General features: G+C 35.4%; 1 protein-coding gene across 4 annotated transcripts in view; it reads left to right on the forward strand.

Moving 5' to 3' along the window:
• The window catches only part of SEMA3E (semaphorin 3E), a 391,299-nt gene that overhangs the window by 168,895 nt on the left and 202,222 nt on the right, over positions 1-20,182 (forward strand). For all 4 annotated transcript variants that reach the window (XM_054692488.1, XM_037510801.2, XM_054692490.1 and 1 more), the window contains 2 exons: positions 9,740-9,851; positions 11,354-12,168. In XM_054692488.1, coding sequence (XP_054548463.1) covers positions 12,054-12,168 — 115 coding nt within the window. In that variant the 5' untranslated portion in view covers positions 9,740-9,851; positions 11,354-12,053. The remainder of the gene's footprint in view (positions 1-9,739; positions 9,852-11,353; positions 12,169-20,182) is intronic.

Here is a 20,182-nt window from a genome sequence, read left to right on the forward strand (position 1 = left end):
ATCAACATGTAGGTAATGAATATTTCCTTTATTTTTTTTTCAAGTTTTTTTTTTTAAGATTTATTTATTTATGCATACAAGAGCTGGGGCACAGGCCAGAGGTGCAGGGGGTGAGAGGATTCACCAGAGACAGAGCGGGTAACAGAACAGGCAAATTGACTGAAGTACACTGCTGAGGGGAGCAGTGGGCGAGTCAGGAAAGGTCTGCTATGCCATGTGGGTTGCTGCCATGTGGCTGGCTGGGAATCGAATTCATACTGCAGAGGCTGAGGATTGCTTCCTAGGTTACATCTTAACCCTTACACTACCAGAGAGGCCCAGTGAATGTTTCCTTTAAAAAGTCTTAGTGAGTCCATTTTACAAAGAAATGTTTAAGGGCCTCCCTGGTGGCGCATGGGGTTAAGACGCAACCTATGAAGCTGGCTTAAGCCACTACAGCACAAGTTGACTTCCCAGCCAGGGAGCTACCCACATGGTGCTGCAGACCTCTCCTCTCTCTCCCGCTGCTCCCCTCAGCAGTGTATTTCAGTTAATCTGCCTATTCTGTTCCCCACTCTGTCTCTGGTGAATCCTCTCACCGCCCCCACACACACCTCTGGCCTATACCCCAGTTCTTATATGGATAAATAAATAAATCTTAAAATAAAGAAATGTTTAAAATATAATTGCTCTAAGTTACAGATTTTATAAAATATTTTGCTCTACAAACTTAGTTGTTTATAATTTTCAAAAGCATTTCATATGTATTTAAATTCTGACCTTGTTAAAAAAATCTTGATATTGTTGAAAATGTGGTAAAGACCACTCTGATATTGATTGTAAGGTATTAGTTTTTTCTTTATTCTGGAGACTACATTGTCTTTTGCAAAGGTCATTTATTTCATTAGTTGGAATAGTTGGAATAGAGAGATATTGAGTTCCATATTACCTCCATTTTTCAACAGCACACAGGACACATTCCATATCTACAGCAATTCTTCTGAATATGTGGAACATTAGGAATGACACAGCATCAGCTTATTTAAATATTGAAAAAAAAAAGAAAAACAGTTACCCTTCTTATGATGTTATTTCTAGAAGTGTCTGATAAGAGCTAGTTCTTAAGAGAAAAAAAAATACTTTAACCCATTGTTCAAATGGTGGAAATAAAAAAAGAAACTAACATATTCGTAGATTTCATGCCTATCTTTTGATACCCTCTAATTGAAATAGAATTTATTTAAATATTTTAAAATGTTAATGCAGAAAATTACAGAAATGTTTCTAAGTAGAGCTTTTGAGTATAATAATATCAATTTCAAAATATTTTAAGCTTGCTTATTATTCAATATAATCTTCATTGCAGATGTTAGAAAATAATGCTCAGAAAGAGGTAATATTTTGATTAAGGGCACCCAACTACATAGTATTAAAGCAGGATTCAAAACATACCTTTTAACTCTAAATACTGGTCTGAAAAAATTCTTCATTTAAAAGCATCTTCACAGGCATTTGTTAAAACATTAAAAAAAGTACTTAGTATCATAATTTAACACTGTGCAACCTTTTTATTTTTAGTAATTCTGTCTTAACTTTTTAACTTTTTGGCTTAAATCTTAGTTATTATGATATAAGAAATGAATTTATGAGGGCAGGAATTTTTAGGTAGAGGAGATAGCAAGTGAAAACAAAGGTCCTGAACCAGAAGTGTAAATAGCCAGGTTGAGAACTGTCAAAAAATTAATGTAACTCCTGTGGGCTAAGGGAGAAGAAGGTAGAAGATGTATCAACTAGATCAAAAAGACCTCATAGATCACTATAAGGATTTGGCTTTCATTCTAATTCATTTCATAAGGAGAAGAAAAGCATTAGTGGGAAGGGACCTAGACATTTCTTTTCACTGAGATGGAGGAAATAGGTTTACAGATTTTTGGGGTAGAGGACAGTTAAAGTAAAAGTTGTACATTGAACATGTTAAGGAAAAGATGTGTATTAAACATGCAAGTGGAAATATTTAGAAGGCAATTGGATGTAAAAAATCTGTGAGTAGGGCCTCCTCGGTGGCGCAGCGGTTGAGCGCTGGGTTGCGAAGCTGCCCGAAGCCTCCCTGCCGCTGGTTCGATCCCCAGCTACTCCCTGGCCACCAGAGGAGGGTCCCACATGGCGCGCAGAACTCTCATGCCGCCCGCTGCTCCCCTCAGCAGTGTACTTCGGTCCTTCTGCCTGCTCTGCTCCCCGCTCTGGCTCTGGTGAATTTTCTCACTCTCCCGCGCTTCTGACTGTACCCAGTGCTTGTATGTATAAATAAATAAATCTTAAAAAAAAAAAAAAAAAAAAACCCTGTGAGTTGGGTTTGTTAATATAAATTTGGGATTCTCGGTACATAGATGTTATAAAGAGTTAAATGAAATGACTAGAGGGTGTAATCAATGAGGGTTACTTCAGGGAATTACAACTAGGAGATGTGTGTGCGTATATACATATTTGTTAGAGGTACTTAACCTTATACTTACATACCTGTGGAAGCTGGTTAATAAATCTCTGGAAAGCTTTGTCTTCATGTTGGATGATAAAAGTCAGGGCAGTAGTCAGAAAAGAAGGATGCAAAGTGGGAGAAGAATAACAAGCTGAAATACGCAAATATAAACTTGAACCCAGTAACAGACTGAAACCTGTGTCAACAGTTGTTGCCTCTGACCTTGATGATATGGGTGTCGCACAGAAGCCGAGACTCTTAGTCATGGAGTTAAACATTATATATAACTAGTCTATGAGTTAGAAAACATGGAAACTTCCTGGGAAGTCAGTAGTTGCAGTTGCAAATTAAAGGGAACTTGTATTACATAATGTCTGCTATTTCCCATCTCCCCTCCAAATCTCCCAGGTTTACGTTTTGGTTTAACCTAACTGGAAATAGACAAGAAAAAGAATTGTGGGAAAAGTAGTTCCACTTACCCCATTCGACTCATGGCAAACCTACAGTAGAATACAAATAGAAAATGAGGGTGTTGTTCTGAATCCTGTGGTACTCAAAAATTTAGAGGTTACTAACATAAGTGTTTCTAGAAAGTTTCCTTTAAAGCATAGGGCATTAATTCTTAATTGTTGCTGACTGCAAAAAGGATGTAATAACTAGAGCATGGATTGTGAGATAGACCTTTTGAGTATCCCAAACCCAGACTATTTTTAGAGGAGGAGAAGTCAAGTGTCATATTAAAACCGTATTGTTTTGGGCTCTAGCACTTGCAACAAAACCTTATTCAAACTAAGAGTGAATTCAAGAGAAAACGAGAGGCAAACAAATAAAGACAGTATGAACAATATTTTGAAGGAAATTTAACTATAAACTGGAACTCAGAAAATAGTTATCTAGCTGAAAGATAAGTAGAGTTGGAGAAAATATTAAGATGGGCAATATTACTACAATTTTGTATGTGTTTGGGGATTGTCCTATGGAAAAGAACTAAATTGATATAAGGAATTGTGAACTGAATAATGGGAATAACAGAAAATTTTAGGGAAAACATTACTTCTTATTCAGAATAGGGAAAATACATTTGAATTATTCTCATTCTACATAGATACTAACATTTTAGTTAAAAATGTAGGAAACAGTATTCTGGAAATTTAAGTAAGTTAGCAGCTTTTTAAAATCAGTTAATTGTAAGAAATAGATGAAAGTCTATGTTTATAATGCTGTAAGTGTATGTTTTCAATGCCTCATGGGAAATGACTGAAACTAGACTTTTTAATTTTAAACTTATGTCACTCAGGAAATCTTTAATTCAGTTGTTACCTCTTTTTCCAACACACATTGTATATTCTCCTATTTTAGTCTTGGATAAAGCTTATCAATCTAACTGTAGGAACACGACAAACCAATTAGCTTTTCATGCTTAGCTATTAAAATTTCATTCAAAGTTACAGTTTTTATGGAAATTCCATTTTTATATCTTACAATGATAAGTGATCCACCTTCAGATCATTAAGCAATTTATTAAAATTTTCTTGCAATTAATTTTAGTCATAGCTCTAGGTACATACACCAGTTTATCCTTGTTAACATGCTAATTTTTTAGTCCTGTCTAATACAAAGTGAAATCCAACTTGACATGTTCTTTCTGTTACATCTCTGGGTAAAAACATTGTTTTCCTTTTAAATTTTTGGCAAGCAGTTGGAGTGATATTGGGAATTAGAGTAGTTTATATTATCTGATACTATTTTTTGCATTATGTATCACATGTTATAAGCATGTGGTTATTAAAGAAGACATAGAAATCATACCGTTATTCCATGTAATAGTAGTATTACTGGTGCCATAAGTATGAGACACAGTAATCTTGAAATCAGGGATGATTAAATTTTGTGTTCTCCAAGCTATCAAATTATCAACTAAGTTTGCCAAATTTTAAACAACACATATCACAAGATATATTTTCCTATTTTTTACCTTGGTTTCTGAAACAGTATAGTCATCTTTTCAGAATTCAAAGTCTTATGTTAAGAAATATTTCCTGAACAGAAATCTTAATAGGCTTAAATCTTAAATATTCTTTTTTTTTTTTTTTAAATCTTAAATATTCTTTAAATAACATTTGAATTTCCCCCTTATCTGGCAGGATTGATTCTATTAGCCATGAAAAGTGGCTGTGCTCAAAATATAATGTTTTGTTATTATCAGTGATTAAAGCACACCTTTATTTTGTAATAAAAAAAATAATTGTGAGGATGAATAGGATTGTGATGTTTCACTTACAATTGAAAACATGTAGTACCAGTCTTGGCCTCCATAGGGTGCTAGTGTTATGTACTGGAACATAAAACAGAACTACCTAGTAATGCAAAATAACCACTCATACTGCCCATCAAAAACAATCCCAATAGTTGAAATAACAAATTAAAATTAAAAGGCATGGTACCTGAAATTCTGTTTTGTGTATCATTTGTGGAAATTACAGTAAAATCACATAAAAGGTGACACAAACTAGTGAGTTTAGAGTTCTCATATCATCCTTGGGACTTAACCAGTAAGTTCAACAACATTATTTTTTTAATATATATTATTTTCTCTCTTTCATGGATGGTTATTTGGAATGATGTTAAGGAAAGGAAGTGCTTGGGGGAAAAGAGGCTTCAGAGGACTTCTGCCAGATTTTTTTCTTTAGTCATTGTGATTCCTTTGAACTTGAAAATTCACTTTCATAGCCAAAATATGATTTATTTTTAATATTTTGATTTTCTGTCAGAGTCTTCATAACTTTAAAGTTACTATTTGTTTCCATTTATTTTAATGTGAAACAGGTATATTCATTGAGTTGATGGCAGCTTTATGTGATGTATAAAATTTTATTTCCATCTGCCAACTGTGACAGTTGAAGATACTATAAAATATTTAAAGTGTTTGGCCTTTTTCTTACTTTCTTGCCCACTGACTAATGAATAATTGCACTCGCTTTCTTAATCCTTCTTCTTTCATAATGGGATATAATTGTTTTCTGCACTTTATGTTTACATATTGGCTATTCACCCTCTGTCAAGACAGCATAAACCACTAAAGAAATGATGCAAATAATTCACAGAAAGAAAATATTTTTAGAATGTATTATAAATATCATACAATCGATATTTTTGGAATTAATCACTCTGTGCCAACTGGTTTGGATATGGCTTTAGAAGTGGTAGTTAATCATTACAGATGACAGAAAAAAATGCAAGAGAATTGAAACCTTGAAATAAAGAACAGAAAAGTTTAAAATATCACTTTGAATTCTCACCTTTCTTTCTTTTCTTTTCTGTCCTTTTTTTTTAGAAGTAAACAATCCAGAAACTACCCTTAAAAAAATTCAGTCACTTCTTGCCAAGAAGACAAAAAATTCAGGTGGCTTAAATTCTAGAATGAGATTTTAGAAACCTGTGGATAGATCGCTTCTTTACTGCAGTTTATGGTGGCTCTGTAGCTTACTATTATTTTACCTCAGGTGAATTACTTATTGTCTGTGTCCCAGATTCTTCTTATGTGTAAGTGGTGATTTTTGGCATCTATTGCTTAGGACTGTTATTTGGGTTGAATTGGATTATATATAAATATATATATATAATGCCGTGCACAATTCTTGGAATGTAGAAAACAACAAATTAACAACAGTCATCACTTTCATTCCATTAAAGTGGAATTGGTTTGAAGTATTGTGCTATGTACCAAGGATACTAATTATGTACTATAAACAATTAACTGTTAATGTCACCAACATCTCATAAATATGTTAAAAGAAACCCAGAATTTGACAAATTACATTTTAAAAGTTTCTGTTATTTTTTTTTTTAAACAAGTGATTGGAGTTCTGCCTGTTTTTAGGAATTCTCTATAGACCATAAGGAAGGATATAAGGAAATCTCTTAGAATGTACAAAATGAAGACTCTTGAGCATTACTGACACATATAATAATTTCATTTTCTCGACATGAGAAATGTCACAATTCTTTGATAAAAGTCAATTAAGACTAATACCTGATTCAAAATGTTTTTGCTTATCTTTATTGCCAAGGATCTAAGGGAAAATGAGAATAAACCTAGTATAAGTCAGAAACATGATTGGATTGGATGTTAGAGGTACTGATTGATGGGGTGCCATTCTTTTGGAATGACATAATTTACAACTGTTTTCAATAACATTCAAACCGGGAGTAATTTAGTTGCCTATGTTTCCTCACCTTGAGTCACTGAACGTGGGAAACAGTCAACCCAGACTTCTGGAACCCTCACAGATTCTGTGAAATGAAACAGGGACAGACTGCCAAAACAAGTATCATCATTCTTTGTCTGTAAAACTCAGTAGTAGCGGTGGTGGCACTAAAAGCAATAGTAGGTGGTCCCCCCTGGTGGCCTAGGGGTTAAGCCTCAGCACCATCACCATTAACACCTGAGTTCCATCCCCAGGCAGGGAGCTAACCCACATGGTTCAGCAGAACTCTCCTGTCTCACCTGCTGCTCCCCTCAGCAGTGCATTTCAACAGATCTGCCTGTTCTGCTCCCCACTCTGTCTCTGGTGAATCATCTTACCTCCCTGCACCTCTGGCCTATACCCCAGTTCTTGTATGAATAAATAAATAAAATAAATCTTTAAAAAATAAAAGTCAGATATGGAGTCACTTTATGCCTTCCTTAGCCCCCAAATATCCACATCTCTCATTAGCTATATTAGTAACTTCTTCTGAAGTAAGTTTTAGTGATAGGAAGGAATTCAGTGTCAGTAACTTGTTCATGCTATGTATTTGTCTAAGAGCATGTTTACCAAAGCACAAAAGATAAGGTGTGTACTTTTAGTCAGGAGAGGCTGTGCTATGCTGTGGTAAAAAATAAATCAAGCAGGGCCTCCCAGGTGGTACAGGGGTTAAAGACAGCACTGTCAAGATATGGCCAGCCACTGCAGCCCACATGGGGCAGCAGACCTCTCCTGTCTCGCCCACCGCTCCCCTCAGCAGTGTATTTCAGTGGATCTGCTTGTTCTGCTCCCTACTCTCTCTGGTGAATCCTCTCATCCCCACACCCCACGCACCTCTGGTCTACACCCCAGTTCCTGTATGCATAAATAAATAAATCTTTAAAAAAATAAGCAGCTTAATATATCATGTTTAGTTCCTGCTCATAAAAAGTCAGCTGTCCCCAATTTGTTGATTCATTAATCCAAGATTCTTCCATCTCATGATTCAATGCAAGCCATGTAAATGTACTGAAAGGACTTAAGAGACACAGAATTGCTTAGGAGTATTTCACTGCCTCAGCCCAGAAGTAACACACATCACTTTTGCTCATCTTTATTTGGCCAGAATTAGTCCAAAATTTCCTAAATGCCAAGGAACTGGGAAGTGTAAACTCCCATGTATATCTTGTATCTTTCTGAACAGAAAGGAAAGAAACAAATGGTTATTTTTGAGGGTGTTAGTAAGTACTCTCTCCCATAGTTTGTGAGATAATTTTAAGTAGTACAAAGATAAAATTTTATAATTTTTGCTTATTTTCACATGTATTTGAAATAAATAAGCAACTCATCAAGCCTATGAGGTAATGATTTCATTTTATTTGAATTTAAATTAAAGTTTAATTGCAGATACTATGCTATTATGGTAAAAATGACGAAAGTGGCAAGCAGATGTTTAATGTTTGAACAACACTGAGCCAAAGGACCACTGTAAAACTTAAATTTTGAAATATACATCTCTGGGCAAACTGAGAATAAGAGATAAGGTGCAAGAATTTGCTATTTTACTATCAGCTGCAGCGGATAGCCTAAACCATATTCTGGGAAGGATAGCTTTTTTTTTAATTTATATAAATTTTGTATCATTGTACATTTTTAAAAAATGTTTGCTTCCCCCCCTCAGATGTAGTCCCCATAGAATTTTCTTCACCAGTTCACCAGTTCACCATCACCTGTCCCCTGTCCTTCTCCCGACCCCATCTAATCCCTCTCCCGCCTCTTCCCCTGCAGGATGTCTCTGGTTTATAATTATCCGTTTGTTTTTGTTTTGTTGTGTTGTGTTTTGTATTATTATTAATTTTTTCCTTTGATGGCTTATTTAGTTCCCCTATATTCCTCCTGTAAGTGAAACCATCCTATATTTTTCTTTTTCCTTCTGATTTATTTCACTGAGCATAATTCCTTAATTCTTTCTAGCTCCATTTGTGTTGCTGCGAATGACATTAGTTTATCTTTTTTTGATTGCTGAATAATATTCCATTGTGTATATATACCACATCTTCTTGATCCAGTCATCTATTTTCAGGCATTTGGGTTGTTTCCAGGTTTTACCTATTGCAAATAGGGCTGCAAAAACATAGGGGTACAAGTATTCTTTTGAATCAATGTTTTTGTGCCCTTTGGGTATATCCGTAGGAGTGGAATTGCTCTGTCATATGGTAGCTCCATTTTCAGTAGATTGAGGAACATCCATACAGCTTTCCATAGTGGTTGGACCAGTTTGCACTCCCACCAGCAATGTATAAGAGTTACTTTTTCACCACATCTGGGGAGGATAGTTTTAAAGACTAGTCGCTCTTCCACTGTGGAAAGCAGTGGAATCAATGATAAAATTCACCATTGGGGATCCTGCAACTCCTGATGATTACTCAGTCCACTCCCACCCCCCTTTTTCTAACTACCGTGTTATGATACTAGCAACAGGGGAGAAGAATTTGAAATGAGACATTTTATTTGACAGGCAGTCCCTTCAGAATTGCCATTTCCTTTCTTCTCTAGTTTTCCCTATTGTCTAATATTACTCTAACTGGTAGTCTAACTCCTCTCAAATCGAACAAAATAACATCAACAGTTATTGCTACTAGATCCAATGCTCAATTGACCAAAGTTGTTACCACTGTTGGTGATATGTCAGTGCTTTTAATTTTTTTCCCCCAATCTGTTGTTTCCCAAAGGTACTTGGAAATCTCTTCCAAACTGGATGACTCTGATGTTCTGATTTGTCTATACTGTTCTTGATTTGTATGTGATTATTAATAAAACCCCTTTTATTCTCAAAAAATATTTTGTTCATATGGTAAGTTATATGGTGACACTGCACCTGAGGATTCTTCTGATTGTATTTTATGATGTGAATGGCCAATTTGGCCCCAAAGAATCTTTATTCCATTGCTGTTGGCTAAAGCCACATGGGGTAACTGAGACTATGGATAGTTCTGGATATTTAGTAGTTTCAATAGCCTTTTTTTAAAAAAAGACATCAGCTGTATATTTTCCATAGGTTACCAGGAGGTAGAAGGACATGTGAAAGAATTAAAGAAAATAAGCAATGACAATGATGACTGAGGATAAACAAAAGCATTTTGAAGAGCCAAAGGAACTCAACTATTATGGTATGTACTACAAACTGCCCTAACCTAATCTGAAATGTAAGTAGTAAAACTGAAGATTAATAGCAGTAAGTAGCTTGCATATATATAACTGGCATCAGAACATCTATTCCCTCCCAGTCATTTAATGGTGTGAATTTAGTATCCAAACAAAATGCTTGTAATGTCTTAGGTTTCAGTTCCATAGATGAGAATAGGCACTGTACAATCTTAAGTAGAATTTCAGTTGTATGAGAATAGCCATAATTTGTAATAAAAGTTATATTCAACACATTTACTTTTCCTGGAATTTTACACTTAGATAACACCTATAAAAGCTGCTATTTACTTTCTAGTTTCTTCAACTCTGAAAGAAAGTAAAAAAGGATTCCAGAAGTACAGTACTTCATATTTAGAGCAATGATTAGGCCTGTAGCTCATCAGACTGGCTTTTAAAATATGCAAGTGCCTACAGAGACCACCCCAGGTTAAAAGTCTCTAAATACTTCATGTTGCTTTACTGTTAAATAATGTTTAGAGTTTGTTATCTTTTGTAGACCTTAGAAATCTAATTATTTATAAAATCTGGTGACATTTACATTTTGCTAAATATACTGTGCTTGTAATAGAACATATCTTGCTGAGGAAAATGGATAGTGAATGCCTGATTCTATATTTGGTTATATATAATGTAAAATATCAGGGTAGTATCTTTTTATATTTTTGTTATACTAAAATTATTTGAGAAACACAGTTCTCAAAAAGTGTCCTCAGTTGTTACCATTCAAAATATAAAATAGTTGAATTCACTTGTTCACCATTTAACTCTCAACTATTAAATCAAATATCTGTTCAAATTTATTGGTATCTTAAAATACCATTCATTTCCATGTCAACAGCTACAAACTGTTTGGTTTAGTTTTTGAGATTGATTGAAAGTAGACTGCAAAGTTGACCTATTGTGTTGCCTTATTTACACAAACATAGTGTCTTGGAAAATAAACTCTGAAAGTACATAGCAGTTGAATCCTAAGGTATTTCACATCCGGAGCTTTTAAATATCTGCTCTGCTAGAATCTGGGTAGAGGATCTCTACCGCAGTTATTTACCTACAGGAACATTGCTTCAAAATGTAATTATTCTTAAAATTGAGGTGTAATTTTATGACTTGCTTTCAAAAAAAGATTTTGCTTTTAATAAATTTGAAGAATTTGCCTTCATAAAATAGTTTGTTAAACACATCTATGAAAAAATCACAGATGACATTTTTTTTCAGGCTCCTGAAACAAGTTTTCCTTACAAGAGTTCTAATATGAAATAAATAAAAAAGTAAAAAGAAACTCTAAGAGGAAACATTGAAAATATCAATTTTGGTACTGGATGGTAATAAATAATTTTCAGTGAATTTCTATTTATTCAAGGTTCAATCTTGATGTGTGAGCATTAAAACCCTTCCTGACAGTACATCCCTTTCTGTAACACATTCTTAAATAATCAGCCTATTATATATCATTCTCCCCCGCCAGACCCCCGCTTCCCATCAAGCCTCGATTCTCGCCGCGCTGAGTGACGTGGGACCAGTTATATTGGCAGGGCTGGGGGGAGCAGGGCACGTGGACCAGAAACACTTCCTAGAAACAGCGACCAAGCAGCTCAGCCCTGCCTGAACTTTCCCTGTAAACAGCACGCTGACAGAAAGGCATCCCTGCTGGGTGGATCCTGCAACTCCTGGAGGGAATGGCACTTCTTGTTTTTAATTAGCAAGGTGAAAGGTGAATTAAAACTAGCTGTTTGGCAAGTCAGCGCAAGAGACTTTAACAGTCAGAGGAGAAGAGCTGTACGGGTGAAGGTGGTAGTGCGTGTGCTGGGGTGGTTGTTTTTTTTCTGAATGAACCTTTAGCAGAAGTGACTGAAAAAATACAGTTTCTTCCGAATCTACCGGCATAGTTACTGAAGGGAGCTTTAGACAGGACCTGGCTCTGAAGACTCACTCCTTGGAATGTCCTCTTGCTCCTTACTTGCAAACAACTGTCCTGAGGAAAGAAAGGTTTTGCATAGCCAAGTGCTGCCTGACAAATGGCACTTTGGAATTGTGCTTTCTGATGACAAGGCATTCGATTTCTGACAAAGCCTCTCGCACGCTGCCCCTGGAGGGGAGTCCTAAGTAAAACTCAGACCGCCTTGAAGTGAGGCTCGGAGGACTTGCACGGTGAGCACGGCGGCGGCATGGCACCGGCCGGGCAGGTGATCACCTTGCTCCTGTGGGGTTGCGTCCTGGAGCTTTGGACTGGAGCTCACGCAGCCGATACCACGCACCCCAGGTTGCGCCTGTCACATAAAGGTAGGTCACCTTTTCGGATTCTTTTGTTAACAAAAATGAGAGAAAAAGAAAAACAAACAAACATTAAAGTCATTTGGCAGAGATCCTTGGTCTTCACTAACTCTTAAAATGCACCTGAAAAAAATTTATTGCAAAACTGATAGGAGATTCTAAATACCTCTAATTAATGTCATGCTTACCACATCTGAAAACAGTGCAGAAGCACACTCTAACTTAGAGATGTTATTTTTGTCTTGTAAATACTGGATTTTGTTAATGAGATGTTCACTCAATAGCAGACACAACAGAAGAGGCTAGGAAGCAGGTTGTAAATAGCCTTGAGGAGTAGAATCCACCAACTTAGTATTTAAATACAGATTTGTGTATTATGGGATACAAGGGTGTTGGGGAAGGGCTTTAGAAATAGAGGTGCAATTGGTGTTTGGCTTTTAGTCTACAATGGGGGTGAGGGGAGAAGAAAAGAAATTTCCTGTGAAGCAAAATGATTCCTTACACATGATAACAAAATCACCACCACGTGATTAAAATGACTAACAACTGATATAATTTAGCTTTCTAGTTGAATTGGTTATTAGAAAATTTTTATGCATAGCAAAAACAATATTTAGAGTTTATTTGCAGTCCCAGTGAACTGTCTTGTATTGATTGAAGTTAGATAATATTCACTAACATCTAATCTTTTCAATGTAAATTTGTATTGCTTTACTGAAGATCTGTCTGTTAGAGTGTTTAAATATTTTATTCTGCAATGATGTCTTTTAAAGAAGCATTTAGTCATAAATAAATGATCAAAAGATTGCTTTTACATCAGGACCAGTAAAGCCAGTCTTAAATAGGTTTAGTGATTTTTCCTGTAAACAACAAACAACAGACTAAAACCACACTTTGAGAAAGTGACTTCACTGACTTCAAAGGAATTTGAAATACATTTTCTGTAAAGAAGCGTTATCACCAACCATTGAGACAGATAACAAATGCAAGAATGAGAAATTTACATTTACATAAGGACCATTTCTTTCATTGTATAAGCTTTTAAATTGTTCTCCACTGTAGAAAGAATAATGCTTGTATTTTTTTAAATATTGGTATAACATTTACCAGAAGAAAAAATAAAAAGGGAGGCCCTTTTTATTTGACATGATTGATTTTTTTTCTTTTCATTGGATAATCATTAGTTGATTTTGACTACAGAAATTTCTCATGTTAACAATAGCTAAAATCTGGGGTTATTTTCTTAATTTGAATATATTGACAATAAGCTCCCCAGTAGATAAAATCAATTTAAGAAATACATTGACACTGAATTTGTAAAGTATAAAATATGGTACCTAGCATTACCACAAATCATTTGATTTGGAAAGATGTATCATGGCTGTTTCAAAAGCATATTTCTAAGGAGTTACGATCAAATATATCAAAATGTAAACTGATGTGGTAGAATATAGACAGATAAGGATGTTAGAATAAAACATGACAAATCTTTTTTTTTTTTAAATGTATACAAGTGGATAAGCTGCCAGTTTTGGCAAGCTGCCATTCTACTACACCTGGTATTAACCTTTTATACCTCATTTTTAGGTCTAGGGGTTTTCCATAGTTCATTATCAGTATGTTTTCAAAGACATTTCATTTTAATATTTCACTAGGGAACTTAGAGTTTGGTCAGAGAATACCAAAACCCTCTAATGCAGTTAAATACTATGTATAGTATTGTTATCACTCTCATCTTCATAATACCTCTCTTAAAGGAATAACTGTGACTGACTTTCTGAGTTGTGTTAAATGGTGAGGGAGAATTGCTAATATCTATGTGTACACTAGACCGAAACTCCCAGATTTCCTTTTGACTTTTCTTAACCTTTGATTTAATGACACTAGCTGAATATATGTGATGTTGTGCTTTTATACAAAGACAGTGTAGTTACCTGAAAATAGAATCTTCTCACTTGTGCAATTTATTTAGCGAAGTCAAGCATAGAGATCACACTGGAGAGGCCACCTGAAGCAGCAAATGCTTACTGCAGCACAGGTGCCTCATTGAAAGAGTAAGCCCAGATTGTCAGAGCAAGAATATTCAGTTCCATCAATACAATATGGTCAGCCCACATACCTCTCTATATTCTAGAATTCAGTGTATATTTTGGTGCTCAAAAACCAGGGATAGGAAATTTCAGGGTGTAATATTTTGCTCAATTAAATGATCTTAGTAATGGTACATTTTCAGTAGTGGGTGAACTAGGTGATTCATATTATAAATCAGTGCATGATCCTTTAAATTAAGCAGTATTAGATATAAGTAACATGGCAAGTCTACAGTGCTGCCTGACCCCCAGCAGAGAAATCCAGTAAACTTCCTGGACATGTATTAATCCAGGAATTCATTTCCTAGTAATGCATACTATATGGGAGAAGGGTAATCATTTTTCCTCTATTCTCCACATTCAAGATGGCCTTTGAGACCACAGCCCTAGTGTCCTTTCCAAAGAAGATGGGAAAGTTTCAGTATCACGTACAAAGTTTAAGTGAAATTAAATGAAAATGTTTAAAAAAGGTGCCTAAGAATTGTCCCTTTCCTCTCTTCTCCATTCTTTATCTATGAAGGGGCATGTTCTTAAACAGGGCTTGAGAGGAGGAGACCATGAGGACTAAAAGGGAGAAAAGGCAGAGAAGAAGGGAGACAGCCCGTTGGTATCAGATAGGGAGCATCTTCCAGTTCGTTTCCTACTGACCTCCTCCCACAGTAGGACAGTATTTATTCCTCCCTCGCCTTTTTCAGTGTGTATGCCACTTAAATATTAAGCAAATATACTAATCTAGGGCAAGCATAATGAATAAAAGATGAGATATTTTCTCTTGTTGAGGCAATGCATATATATTTTAATGTGTTTTAGAGGTACAAGAGACTATATTAACAAATAAATATATAACAAAGATTAAAATGGCAAGATGCCATCCTGGTCTGTAGTAATGTTCACTTAAGATTTGGGTTGAGATTTAATTGTATCAGGCAAATACTTAAAAGTGGTTAAGAATTATAGACGGTTTCCTAAAGAGGACATTGTTGGTGTGATTTCTACAAAATTCTGATATTCCACCTCAAGGATTCCCTTGAAAAATAACTTTGATCCCATGACTGAAATGAAGGACAGGATGAAAGATATGGAATCCTGGTGGATTCAGCCACTTCCCTCTGTTGATGTCTGTTCTCTCCTTATCTTTTGCCATCCTGTATTAATGAGAGTAAGAGGGAAGGCAAAAATAACTTTCTTGATAGTGGAGCTTGAAGAAGAAAACAACAAATAAGCAAGGTCCTGTGCCAAAGAAGAAATCCCAGTACATGTGGAAAGCCCCAGCAATTAAATTAAGTGAGCTTGGCAGATGGAGTAGGTGTTCAGAGTCCCAGTACAGAATGACATATTGTACAAGTTAAGAGAAATGGCTGCTTAAATAGATGTGATTGGAAAAGAGATAAGTTAAACAGGAATGGATATGGCAGGAGATCATTCCTACAATATGTTGACAATATAAATGCAGATTTGAGTGTTGAATATGTATCCATACATGAAGAAAGTGGAATAGAATGTTAATTAACCTATCTATATTTGGATATTATAACCAATTAAATACAGATTTGCCATAGTTCAGAGACCTTTAAATTTGAAATCAAGGGTCTCTAGTCCTTCCATTTTTAGTATGGTAAATGTACCACACCATTTCTTTCAATTGAAAATGAAGATAGTAATGGTGTTTTTACTAGTTACCTCACTGGGATTTGAAGAGGATGAAATGAAACAGCAGTATCAGTAAAAATACTTTATAACCTAAAATTTTATTATTAATGTTTCTTTATTTTAAGATTTATTTATTTATGCATAGAAGAACTGGGGTGTAGACCAGAGGTACGGGGAGTGAGAGGATTCACCAAAGACAGAATGGGGAACAGAACAGGCAGATCTATTGAAATGCACTGCTGAGGGGAGCAGTAGGTGAGAAAGGAGAGTCTGCTGCACCTTGTGGGTAGCTCCCTTGCCTGGGATTGAACTCATGCTGCAGTGGATGCCGATAGCTTGATAGTGCTGTGTCTTTAACCCCTGAGCCACCAGGGAGGCCTTAGTAATGTTTCTTGAAGAGTGATATAAATTGAGAATGTTTGAAGGAAATACATTAATAATAAAAGCCCTTAGCATGAGTTTCTATGTCAGTAAGTGCTGGAATAACGCTAATGTAGAAGACAGAAGTTGGTCTATTTAAAAAAAAAGTATTGGGCCTCCCTCCCCTGGTGGTGAGCGGTTGAGTGCTGGGTGGCGAGGCTGCCCGCAGCCTCTGCAGCGCAAGTTGGATCCCCTGCCACTGGCGAGGGTCCCACAAGAAAAAAGTATTGAGGTAACATTGGTTTCCATCATTGTTTTTCTTTTGGAAGTGTAGAATCCCCCTTTCGGTGTTAAGCACATCTACCATCAAAGCACCCATAGTCCAACACCATAGTCCACTGCATTCCTTTCCATTTTGTTCTCAGCCATTCCCCTCTCACTATCTCAGTTCTATGGCCAGTTTTCAGTTAGTTTTTAAGTTTGTGTTTATCTAACCCATTGGTCGGTTTCTCTATATTGCACGTATAAGTGAAGTTTGTTTTAATTAACATAAAATATATAGTTTTTCATCATAGATTAAGCTCACTCTAAATCCCACCTTCCGTATCTTTGACTTCTAGTTATAATAATCTAGAAGATGATAGAATCATCTTTGCATTTTCCTAAGATTTTTGACCAGTATTTTTGCTGTAAAAGCCTGCATATATCCATGTATTACACATATTCACTTTATACCACACATTTTCAATTTTTTCCATTCACATGAAAAGAATTGAGACGGAATTCTAAAAGAGTACAATGACAAAAGTTTCGAATGATCATCCTGAGGCCTATGGTATTTATTTTATTATCCAGAGCAAATAAAAAAGAGGGAGTAACTGAGCTAGTTTTTCCTGACCAAGATCATAATTTTGGTTCCTCAGCCAGTAACTAGGTATTACCAATAGTGACATTAGTCACACATCCCTGTGTGCTTCATAAATAAAAACTTGTCATAGGTATGAGTCATAAAGAAAGAAGTTTTAAAGGACCCAGGCATAAACACTAACTTTCAGGTCCAAGTCCCCATCAGGAAGAGTCAGTAAAAATTAATTGATGGATTTAGTGAGAAAGTTTATATTTAGGAAAAAAAACACTGGGTAGATGAAAGCAATTGCAATATGTTTTGCTGAGTTTGGTTTACACAGAATATGCTCTCCGTAAAGGAAGTCTATGTGAGGATTTTAGGTAGTCTTATTCTTTGTGTTTTTATATATGTTATAGCTAAATACTGGCTATAATGTACATCTGGATATAAAAAAGTTGCTGACTGGTTCTATGAATTATTTAGTCCTTGTTTGAATGTTAGATATTGCAATGGAAACAAATTTATTCTTTACTATAGAAATAGAGTGAGGGAAGGTCAGAGTTAGGAAAAGCTATTAAATGAAATTTATAAGTATACTGGGCCAAATTTATTAAAAAATAATTTAGTTGCATAAAATAGCTTCTTAAAAGATTTTGTGAGGACAGGGTTCCATGTGTAATATACAGTATGTGTTCTTGATTAGCAAATATGTGTAATAGTCATAATGTTAGAGTAGAATATTCTTTCAAAAATGTGTTATCATAATCTTACTTTGTTTTCCATGTTATATTGTCATTTAGCCTGAGAATATTTCATGGACAGGATTTCTCTTTCTGTCTGGGATGAGATCACTTGGTGGACTAAGTTCTATGATCACATAGTGAAGCCTCAAACCATCAAATTGGTCATTGCTGGTGAAAATTATTGTTAGAAATTATCTCCTGAATCAGTTTTATTTTATCAAAAATGTCTACTGCAATCATTGTTGGGAGTTCTTAGTGGGAGAGTGTGCAAAGATTGCTCTTTTATCTTTGTGTATAAAACTCTTCTGTGGTTTAGTAGAGGAATTTAGTTGTAGGTATCCAGGAATGGTACTTAGCATGCATTAATATATGCCCCGTCATACATAGTCACTGTAGTGTTCAAGTGGTCTTGTAAGTACAGTATCAGATTGTTTAAAGCAAACCAAAATTATACCACTTACTTTTCCCAAAAGGTGTAGAGTTTAGATTTAGGTTATTTTCTTGGTTTCAATAGACATGGTCTATCTAACACTTTGGAATATTCTATAAAGTATACAAAAGATGATGGTTATTTTAATAAATTTTATCAGAGTACAATTTTAAATAATATTTGAATCATAAGAGACAATTGTTGTCACTTATTACTCCTTGGACTTAACCATTACTCTTTATGTACTCATGATGAGGGTGATAATTACATGACTGGGTATTTTATAGTCTAGATTTTTTTTGGATTGTATATGCAAAGCATATATTAATACTGTATTTGAATCAGATGTTAGCATTTCTAATATTGAGGGAATATTTTTCTATCAAAGAATGTGGTTATTTCAAGAACAGAAATATCTGTGGAATTGATTACTTGATTTTATATGGCCCTGGTGGTTATCGAGGCAATTGATTAAATAAACTGTTTTCAGTCTGTTTCAGTTCTAATGCCTACTTCAGGACAGTTTCACCATATAAATCCCATCCCCCTGGTAATCTTGCCTCCACAACTATTTTGGGAAATAAAAAGAAATCCATGACTTTCTGTGTCTTAGAAATGTGTTTCATCACTCCTGTAACTGGTAACTAAACTCTCAGCTATCACTGCTCTCTGCTGAAGGATAAAGCTTGCAACTTTGGTACAGTATGCATGGAAAAGTAGTATAGACCCAGGTAATACAAAACACTATCACACACCAATTTCAATGGCATAAAACTTGTTATACTCTAGATGAAGCATAACTAATTTGAATCTTGCTTCGGGCACTATGACCTGAACAAGTTACTTATCCATTCTAAGTGTGAGTTCCTTCATCTTTAATATGGAGTAATATGTAACTGGGGTAAATAATTTACCCTCTGAAAACTTTTCAAAAATTACTCAATGAAGTAGAAGAGATTCAGAGAATAAGCCTACCCTGGTTCCCTTTTCTTTCTAAAAGTAATCATGGGTTAATTATTAACTTACAATTTAAAATAAGGCAAGATAATTTATCATCATAGTTTTGCACTTGGAAGCAAAGATTTTCTCTTATGAAGTCCACATCTTTTTTTTGCAATAGATGGCTAGAAGGAACAAGGTATATTGTTGTCTTACTCTTGTAAATTAGTATGGAATTCATTTGTTGATAATTTAAGGAAAGTTAGGGCTTTATCTGATGGTACCTTGGAGACAACACAGACCAAAGCCACAAAATAAACAAAAGTTACTAACAAAGGTAACTGTAAACCCAATTTTGTAAAATACAATAGAACTAATATTGCAAAGGCCATACCATTGTCGAAAGTTAAACTAAACTGGGTCCTTTCTGCAACTATTAGCCCATCAGGTGCTGTTTGCTTTGAAAGTGAGTCTGGTGTGGGGCACAGTTCCTGAAGTTTGGTAGGTGCTCAGTAAATGCGCATTGAGTGAGTGATTTAGAGTAGTAAGTCTTTTTTGTTCTTGTTTTTTAAGGGAGCATCTGATGGGGGTTGGGTGAAGGGATGAGGAGTGCCAAGGAAACTGAGGAATCCTGAACAACTATTTATGGCTCCTTTGGTAAAACATACATCAGGAGAAAAACCAGGGCTTTCTCCTATTCACCACCATTCCTCTTAGTGCAGCATGTTGTGAAGCAGCTGGGCCTCCCAGATATCTTCTGGACACGTCAGCCATAGTCTCTTATCTATAATCATTTTTTTAATCTACTTTTAATGTATTTGTGATCCCTGGGTGATCACCACAACCCCTCTTTTTTTAACTCTCATCATTTCATTCTTTGACTGCTTCTCTGAGGTGTTGTTACCACCCCTCTCTTTTTCTTCTCCTGCTTTGTTTCCAGTTTGATATTTTTATTTACTCTCTA

This window comes from Talpa occidentalis, unplaced genomic scaffold (genome assembly GCF_014898055.3).
Source record: "Talpa occidentalis isolate TD23 unplaced genomic scaffold, MPIMG_talOcc4v2.1, whole genome shotgun sequence".
In the NCBI taxonomy this organism is placed as follows: domain Eukaryota; kingdom Metazoa; phylum Chordata; class Mammalia; order Eulipotyphla; family Talpidae; genus Talpa; species Talpa occidentalis.